We start from the raw sequence: 9,766 nt of genomic DNA, 5'->3' as shown, positions 1-9,766 counted from the left end.
TGGAAATAAAACTAATTTGTTTTTCTTTCATAAAGCTTGTGTAGCTAAAATATGTCAAATATCTTATGAACGACCGAAACTTATGAAAGAAAGCAGATAAATTTTATTTTTAGTACATTTAAAAGCTTGTTGCTATAAAGGATTTTAATAATTGTTTTATGTTCTACTTTTTAGTGATTCCTAATTTATGAAGTACACGCGACTAAAAATATTTGCTTTAAAAGCCATCAGTAGCTCGCGATATCTGAAAGACATTTAAATCAACATTGCATAGATTCGTTTTGTTGACATCAAGCTGTTAATTTGTTTTTGTCAATAAATTTAGTCCATCCCCCCCCCCCCTTCCACAAGTTTCAAGCCCCCCCCCCCCCCACAAGTCTGAAAGAAAAGCTAGTTGGTGTTGGTATTGCATTTTATTTTTTTCCGAATCAAGGTTTTTTAGACAGTTTGCACAATGCATGAACCAAGTCGAATTTAATTAAACTATGTTTGAATACTTTTAATGATCCAAACGTTTTTTTTTGTAAAAATCAGAAAAACACACATTAACATCACATTTTGTAACAATCATTACTAATACTTTTTTACATTTTATCTTTGTGTTGGACTAAACTCCCGCTATAACAAAATGACATATTGGCTTATACTAATGAAATAATTTGTGTTTGACCAACTCATTTTCTTGTAACTGAATTGGTATGTAATAATTCTAGTCTTTATTGCTACAGGTAGTTGAAGTTACAAAATAAACATATTGAGAAACGATTTTACAAACTCAAATTGCCTATCAAACATAACTGTTGTTTTTTGCTTTATTGCTTCAAAGAAGGATTTGAATACATACTTCAGCATCAATGTTTGTGCATCATATAACGCCAAACTAGAAGAGTTATAACAATTATTTAGCTTTATTTTTTTCCGGAAAATATGACTTGAGTACTTTAAGCACTGGGCTCTTTAATTTACATAAATAATATCTTAATCCATAATGTTTCAGCTAATTTGAAATAAATGTATGTAATGCAGTTATTGACATCTGTGTGATGTTTAATGACATTTAGCAGCTACCACTGAATAGTTAACATTCAACCGATGATGAACACCATCCTACACGTCGTGTATATAGCTCTTTTTGTTGTTGTTATCAATGGTAAGTTAAACATATTTGTAACTTATTTTTTATTGTTTGTTTTTTATAAGTGGTTTAACACACTAGTCTAGTTGTTTTTTTTTTTTTGCGTGTTTTTAAACAGGGCAGACATGTGAACCGTGTAAAGAAAACAATCCGCGTACAATATCTTTTATAAGCAGAAACGTGTCTAGTTCAGTGAATCAATTTATTTGGATAAGTGAAGGAGTAACAGCCGCTGTATGCTACTCACAAAATGGACTGGAGTGTTTATTAAACCCAGAAGCTCGTGGCTTGCTGTCGTCAACAATTGAAAAGAAACCAGATGATGTAGTAAATACCTCTGTTACGTTTACAGCTAATAGACTCAAAAAGCTAACATCAGAGACAAAATGGGAACTCAAAGTTTTAGATGACCATCAAAGCTTAAAGCAATTGTATACGTGTGATGTTAAAATATACAGTAAGTGCAAAATGACTAGATGCTTCCTTTTGCCTTTGGAAAATCAATATTTATATTGTTTATTTCAATAATTTAAATAATATTTTTAAAAACTACCGTTGAAACATACTAAACAAGATTTGCTTGTTTGATTCATCATGTTAACTCTTAGTTCTTGCGGAGCATAGGCTCTCTAATCTACACGGTCTCCTGGCATTCTGTTTAGCTGCTCAGAATTCTTTCCGATCTTTTCGGCCTCTTCCAGCGCTGAAGTACCCATTTCTTCGTTTATTTGTATTGAACGTTGCAAGAACATGAAGACTGTTTTTAAATTTAAATATTTATTCTTCTAACGGTCAAGTTGTATTGACAAGTGAAGAGAACATGTATTCAACAAAGAAAATAGGTCGAAAAAAAAACACATTTCTTAAAGCTGATTGGCTACTTAAGTGGCCTGTGTGACCTACTTAGGTCTTTTTTGCTTTATTTATAGTCTCCTGAGTTATGTGTTTGACCTTGGGAGAATTGTTAGTTCACCGGTTCACATCGGTCAACTGAACTCCGTCACGTCATGTGATGGGATTGTGTTCATCCCTAACAGACCCTCGACCAATGATCTTGCGACCATGAGGATCCTTAACAGATCCTCAACCAATAGTCGTAGGACTTTTGAGTGATTTCCCCTAATACTGAGCTGTATTAAATCTGGTACATTTCATGTCTAAAGGCAGCCAGATTGACCCTTGGATAGGAGAGAGATGTTGCCGTATGTTTGGGCGCCATTTTCAGTAGTGTAGTTTTGTGGCGTGTTTTATCACCTTTGTATAAGGTATTGTGTGACAAGTTGTAGTATTACTGATATTTTGTTCTGGTGTATAATTGCACCCTTTGTTACATCGGTGATAGTTTGACGTTTATTTGGATTTCTATTGTAGTAGAGGCAATATGTCTCTTCTTGATATTTGTGGTATTTATAATGCCATCCAGTTGTGTCAAGTAATGTTCTTTAATGGTGTATAATATACTAAGCCACAGCTGTGATATATTGTGAGTTTCTTTAACTGTAAGTTGAAGTTTTGAGTTTATTTATTGTACTCTTAAAGTCTGTACATTTTGTACAATCCCAGTGTCGTAGACTTGTACACTTATTAATAGGGTATTGACAGTTTTAAGTCGTGTTGAGTCTCTTCGATTTGTCGTGTTTTACCCCTAGACATCAATAACGAGCTCACGGCAAGTTGTTGTGATTTCATTAGTAGTGACTTCTGTCTGTGCCATCCCAAACGAACCCGGGGTGTCCGCTCCCTCCGCGGCTGTCGGAGAGTGGTCATTACACCTGCATTTCATAACTGTAGTAATTTTACTTTTTTATTTCGAATAAAACTAGTATCCACACCTCCATTCTATTAAAGCTATATTTTCCTTGAAACAAAATGAATGATTAGTTTCATTTCCACATCCTAAACTATAATTTCTATTAGAAATGTCTATGAAAAAAAAAAAATCCCCCCTCCTCACAGCGCTATGGAGCAAGATGTATATTTAAAAAAAAACATCGGATAAGAGGGGTTTATGGAAGGGGAGTGGGCGTGCAGAGCTGGCATTGTGTGGGTGTGTGGACGCGTGTGTGTGTGGATTTGCCTGACTGGTAGAACATCTGGGCTAACAAATGGGAATTTTTAGATGACAGACCGTTGTCATCAAAAAGCGGGTCGCCGGTTATCGTTTTGAAAGTTATCTTACCATTTAATGATTAGCCTTAAAGAAATGTCTTGTTTCATACGCATCAGTTTAAAAGAAAGTATAAAAAAGACAATCTATTAAGAATGTCAATAGATAGCGAATTACCTTCTTAAATATTTTTAGGGAGTGTACCTCTACCTAGCTGTAATTACGAGGCCTCGCATAAAGGTTTAGAAGTGAAATGTTTCAGCCCTTTCGTGTACCCCACAAGCGTATGCAGCTTTAATGTTCGCTTTGTTCAGGTGAGTTGGTTTAATACACACAATACATACTTTCACTGGACTAGATATTGATCTCTCCTATCTAATCCATTACTGCATAAAAATTAATCGAGTTTATGAAACTGTATTTTTTCCCTAAAAATCGCACAATCTAGTCAAATAATTTTTATAATGATTTCTTTCAGACAATTTTAAACCAGATGGCTGTTCATTATAATCATTCCATTACAAATACTGATCCCATCTACTACACAACTGAATGTTCATTGTCAGTACCACAACATCTGTTAATGCCTGGTGTGCTGAAATACCAAGTGACAATGTTTCCAAATATCACTACTACCAGTGCAACATTTTCAATAAAAGAATTAGAAAAGACAGCTAAAGACACAATCAACATAGGTTATTTTAAAAATTAATTTGATTGATTTAATAAATATGTGTAATTAAAAATATTTGAAACTCTTTCCATAATATATACGTTTGTATCATCCCTAAACAATAACTATGAAAAAAATCATGTTTACACAGAATTCCCAAGTATTAAAATGGTAGCGTGTCCAGATATAGTTGAAGTGGGAAGTATTTTCAACTGTACATGTGAAAGAAATGATCAAAGTGATATCCCAACAGAGGTCTATTGGTATGGTTCACAAACTACTAATGTTTTGTCTAAAATCACAGTGGAATATAAAACAGGTAATATTTTAATAATGGAGGCAGCCTTGAATAGTCTCGAAATTTTGAAAACAATATTTAAAAAAAATAATGTACGAGTTTATTAAAAAAACAATTCTTTATAAAAACCTGACATTTTGATTACTTAAGGATTTTACTTAAGATTGGAAGTATTTAGTTTGTTAGTATATTCAGTAACTAAACACAACTTATTAAAAATAAATAATGTAAATATATAAGTAAATAATAAGTAAATATAATGTTAACAATTTATCACATAAAATGTCAATAAAAATTTGTATATTTAAAAAAAATTGCAATGTGAAAAAAAGTTCATGTGATTTTATTACACGGTCACAGCTAAGTATTTAAAGTTCAAGTCATTTAGCTAAATTTAGCTCATCAGTAGTTTTTATTATCTTCATAAATAAATATACATTAAGTAAATACATTCAAGCTTTTGAATTTCTTAATTTCTACTAGTTTATGTTTGCAAGGCAGAAAATTTGTTTGGTTGGTTATCAATATTGTACTACAGTCCCACAAGTAAGTGTGATATTAATGCTAATATAGATCAATTATAATATTTGAGTTCTTTTCTCTTTGTTGACTAAACAATATTATAATCTATCTTTAGATCATAGCGATAAAAAAGTTGATCGATTTATATGAAAACGGTATACATCAGCCTCTGTTTAATACATTATTATTCAAAACACGTTCCAGCTAAAGAAAATAAATCCAGCAATGAATTAGCTTTGTTCAGTGGCAAGCTTTCCAACTCTTCTAATGAATATAGAGATAAAGAACTGTTTCTCAAAGGTGAGGGTTACTCTTACCTTTCACCACACAATGGCAAAAACCTACATGAGTGGTGTCTAACAATTAATGTATCAGATAATTTTACAACGGGATCTAATACTTGTCATGAAATCTATACGTACATGAAAACAGCAGCTAAAGTTACATTCATTTAAACTAATTTATAGTTACACATTTCTGTCGCTATTCTGTTTTATATTTCCATTTAAAAACATGTTCTATTTTGTGAAAGTAGTTTTACAATTATTGTATTCTCATTTATCTTGCAAAGCTAACTATTTTGAACAGGTCAAAATCAAAACAATCTCTATATAATTTTCGGAGCAGTTGTGGCCCTACTTTTTTTCGTAATTGGTATGTAAAGATTTGTAAACTAAATATGTATATAGTTTATAATATTATATCATACAATTACATAACTGTATTAATCACATACTTTCATATAGTCATCCTATTTTTGATCAACAGATTTGAGATTATTGTGTAGCTCACTTTGATATACATTACTTTAAGCCAGCGTTTTTGTATCATATCTTTGGAATTATACCGAATATAGTATATTATATATATACGGATTATATGTTGGGTGAAACAGTTTACAGAGGTGTAGCGACATCTCCCGGCGCCCGGGGAGAGCTTTCATTTCGGCGCCCCCCTTATATATATATATATATATATATATATATATATATATATATATATATATATATATATATATATATATACATTGAATAGTAAAACAACTTAGTGGAAACAAATTTGAATCCAACGTAAAAAAACAGCTCGAAGTCTTTGATTTCGAACTAGTGCGCCGCCTTCTCGCACATATTCAAGAACAAATGTAGAACACTCAGTACTTGCTGAAGAAGCAGTAATAACCAATTTAATTATAGTTGCACCGCCTATGACGTTCTGGTTAGAATCAGCAGCGATAAATAATGCGTTTTTACATTATAAGCCAATGTAGAATGCAAATGCAGTGTCAAAAGAATTCAATCAGGATCAATAGCTAAATGTGAAGTCTTCTTTTTACATATGGCTCGGAACTGTTACAGACAGAATTAAATAAGAGCAACGAAAAGATAGTGGTTAGGGCACAATATCAGAAAGACAGTAAGGAGACCAACACGAACAAAAAGAAGAAAATCAAAAGAGTTTAAAGCTGTGAACCTGTAGGTAAGTCAGTCTCAGGGCTTCGGCGGAGGTCAAGACACACAAGATTCATATTATTCGAGATCTGATTTTGCCAGTGTGCACAACACAACTATTAAGAAGGATTTGGTTAATGCGTATATGTAACTGGTGGAATTTAGTACCTCCAAGCAGGGTAAGAACCACTGCTTTAGAGTGTAGTTTTTAGAAGGTGCCAGCTTATTTGGTCTACTTTTGGTTGTGTCTTTAGAACAAATTCGATAATATTGTATTACATTATAAAATTATCAGTTGGGTTGAAAAAAGTAACAAAGCAATAGCGATCGTCTTGTTGTACCAGTTCTATCTCTATTAGTAGGTCTAGTGGCCTTAACTATTTGAAAACTGTAGTATTAGTACGTGTTATAAATCAAGCAATCAAAAATAATGTATTCGATACAATATAATAATTTTATTGGCTCTTTAAATTTCGGCAAAGAGTATCGCCTTCCACTCACCCGCTCAGACCATATGCCATTTTACTTATCGGATATAGCGATACAGGAATTTGTTTTATTTATTTCTCTTTAATACTATGATCCAGGCAATATATAATGCAATCTAGTAAAAGCATATGATCTCTCATGGTGAAGTTGAGAGAACTATAGGAATCGTACAAAGAAGTAGTCGCGAAATTTCTTTACAATATTGGCTTGTGAAATCGTACATTACGCTTTAATACAAGTTTCCTTTTTAAATATGTGTCCCATTCGGGCAAGTGTCCATTCGGACATTTGTCCCATTCGGGCAAGTGTCCATTCGGGAAATCGCCCTGCGGGAAAACGGCTTTTGGGCAAGTATCTTTCGGGAATTTCTTTTAGACCCGTTTTTAAAGACAAAAACATGTCTGAATGGGGTGGGGGGGGGGGGGGTGGGGGGGGGGACAATGGGCAGATGAAGTATAGCTGTTTTTGTGACCTCAGCATATGAAGGGATAGTGTGGTCAGACTCAAACTCAGCCAAATACGTGTTTTTAAAAGAGAGAAAATGACTGAGGTGTGGCGTCTTTTTCAATTTGGGGTCTGGTTTTATATAACTATAAGTGACAGACGTGATGTCCTTTATAGATGACCCCCGAAACCCACAGTTATCCAAGGATAACGGGTGGTCTAGTTGGACCTAAAAGACAAACGTTTTTTTATTACACAGTGTCAATTAAATTTGATCAAGCAAAATCTTTCTACCTTTTTTAAAAATAATTGCAAAATTAAATTAACTTCCCCCTCTGTTTAGCTGCCTAAATTCAATCTATTAAACTGCTTAAAAATATTTAAAAATATAAGTTCCAGCACTATAATCATTATTTTTAATCATTCGTACAGAATCAATTATTCATATAATGTTCATCCTCATGCTTTTCTTTTAAAAGATAAATTTGTTTTGTTTTTTAAATTATATTACATAAGTTGGGTCTTTGTTTATTCGCAGTTATCCTAATGTGCATATTTAAAAAAACAGTTGAAGGTTTACAACCACAGCTGAAGCAACCTGACAAGGAAAAGGGGTAGCCTACATCTTTTATGTCCTAGTTTTAGCATTGTAATCGTTAGATTTTCTACTTTATTGTTAATAATCAAATCATGGAATATAGTTATATAACCATAAATAAATTAATGTACCCCATCAAATAAGTAAGACTGATTGGGTTGTTTCTCCTGGCAAATGAAAAGAGAAGTGTGCTCTAATTCCTGGAGTTATGTTTTTTTGTATCGACTAATCAAATATCTAGCATTATAATCTAATCAAATATAATGTAGCCTGTTAGAGCTTTATAATTTAGGGCCATCCTCATTAACTATTTTGGAGTAGTAGTTATGCAAATAATAGAAAGCTTTAGTATAAAAATACTTCTGCTAAATATTAACAAATGTAATTTGAATATATTATTTTTTTTAAACTGGATGCGATATGTTTTTTAAACGGAAAAACAAACTTTATGCAATCAGCGTACAAAACAACACAGACGTTTGATTTTTATTCTGAAATTTGTTAACTAAATTTTAACACTGTTTACAAACAAATATTCATAAGCTCTAATATCTCTACTAAGCATGCTCTATAATTATGAAATGCCGGACCAAACAGCTTATGAGTTAACACAACTGTATTAGCGAGTTTTATTACATCTGCATTTGTGCTAACTATAATATTTATTTCATTGTTTCAGTTATAACCATCAACCCTCAGCGGCGAACTATTGTCAAATATCAGGTAACAGTATTTGTTTTTTTTTATACTTATACTAAAATGCTCCTGTAAGTATGTATTGTACACAAACTTTATTCGATAAAAGCAATATATTTGCACTTGAGATTATCAACTGCAGTATTTCGTAGGATTTGTTGCCAACATTAAAGTGCAACAATAATACTACCACAATCAAAGATGATTATAAATAATATATACATGTAGTATAATGGGGGTGTGTTACGTTAGGTTTCTCTACGAAGCATTATAAAAATGTCGCCTAATTTTTAAAAATAAATCTTTAATTTAAATAAATTCGAGTTAACTTTCACAATGTGGTCATAGACTTTAAACTTTGAAATATAGTAAAAACAAAACCTGAACGGAACATAATTGTAAACAATTGCTTTTTAATAGTTTTTATTTAACTTACTTCCTCTTTTAATTGCTTCGTGATTGATTGTAACTAGGGCGAAATTTCAAACACTTCTAAAAGACCGGATTTTCACACTTCGCACGTGTTAGTCCCTGTGGAGTATAGGGCAGCAACAAATCTCCGCCATTACACGCTGTCTTGGGCGAGTCACTTTAGTTCATGCCAGGTCTTTCCAGTAGCTTGCACTTCTTCTTCCATCTCTCTCCTCTATGTTCCCAGTGGTCTATCTCTCTTCTACTTTCTGGCAGCAGAGGCGTAGCGACCCTTAACGGCGCCCGGGGACAAACTTAACGATTTGCACCCCCCCCCCTCGAGATTTCGATTTGCACCCCACCTCAAACTTTCGATTTGCAGCCCCCCCCCCCCTCGAGATTCCCATGTCCTCATTCGAACTTCTGAAACAATGTCGTTTAATTCTTTCCTGGTCGTATTTCCTTGTTCGGGACTTTGTCGTCCCACTTTATTCTGAGGGTACGTTGAAATTTACCACTACTTTAAACACCAGAAGAAAAACGTATGTATTGAATACCTTTACTATAATTTAATTAAATATTATTTCGAGATTATTTTTCCATGAGACCCTCACCATATTAAATACAGACTATGATATCCTATTAACATTGTTAAGCATAGTGATGACTGAGTGCTAGCATAAGCATTTCTATTTAAGATCCACAATAACTCTGAGCCCAACTAGCTAGCTATGTTTGGTATCTAAAATATATTAGTAAAAGTAAATGCATTTGAAAATAGAGTTTACTACATTACTCCTTCATATGCTAACATTATATAAACAAGTAAAATAATAACTTTATAATTCTAGGTCCAAAATCGTAACTTTAAAAAATGCCTCCACTTTTTTATTATTCCATTTTTTCATTATCAGATAATGCTGTTAATCAAGTTTCAAGAGGTAC

General features: G+C 32.8%; 1 protein-coding gene across 1 annotated transcript in view; it reads left to right on the top strand.

Moving 5' to 3' along the window:
* Positions 1-1,095: 1,095 nt before the first annotated feature.
* LOC131950156 (uncharacterized) overlaps positions 1,096-9,766 on the top strand; it is a 32,941-nt gene continuing 24,270 nt past the window's right edge. Inside the window, exons 1-4 of the mRNA XM_059312205.1 lie at positions 1,096-1,150; positions 1,254-1,592; positions 3,438-3,556; positions 3,721-3,937. Coding sequence (XP_059168188.1) covers positions 1,096-1,150; positions 1,254-1,592; positions 3,438-3,556; positions 3,721-3,937 — 730 coding nt within the window. The remainder of the gene's footprint in view (positions 1,151-1,253; positions 1,593-3,437; positions 3,557-3,720; positions 3,938-9,766) is intronic.

This window comes from Physella acuta, unplaced genomic scaffold (assembly GCF_028476545.2).
Source record: "Physella acuta isolate Inbredline_101_S28 unplaced genomic scaffold, ASM2847654v3 ptg000738l, whole genome shotgun sequence".
In the NCBI taxonomy this organism is placed as follows: domain Eukaryota; kingdom Metazoa; phylum Mollusca; class Gastropoda; family Physidae; genus Physella; species Physella acuta.
Note: the sequence above shows the minus strand (reverse complement) of the source record. Positions and strands in the feature narration are given on the sequence as shown.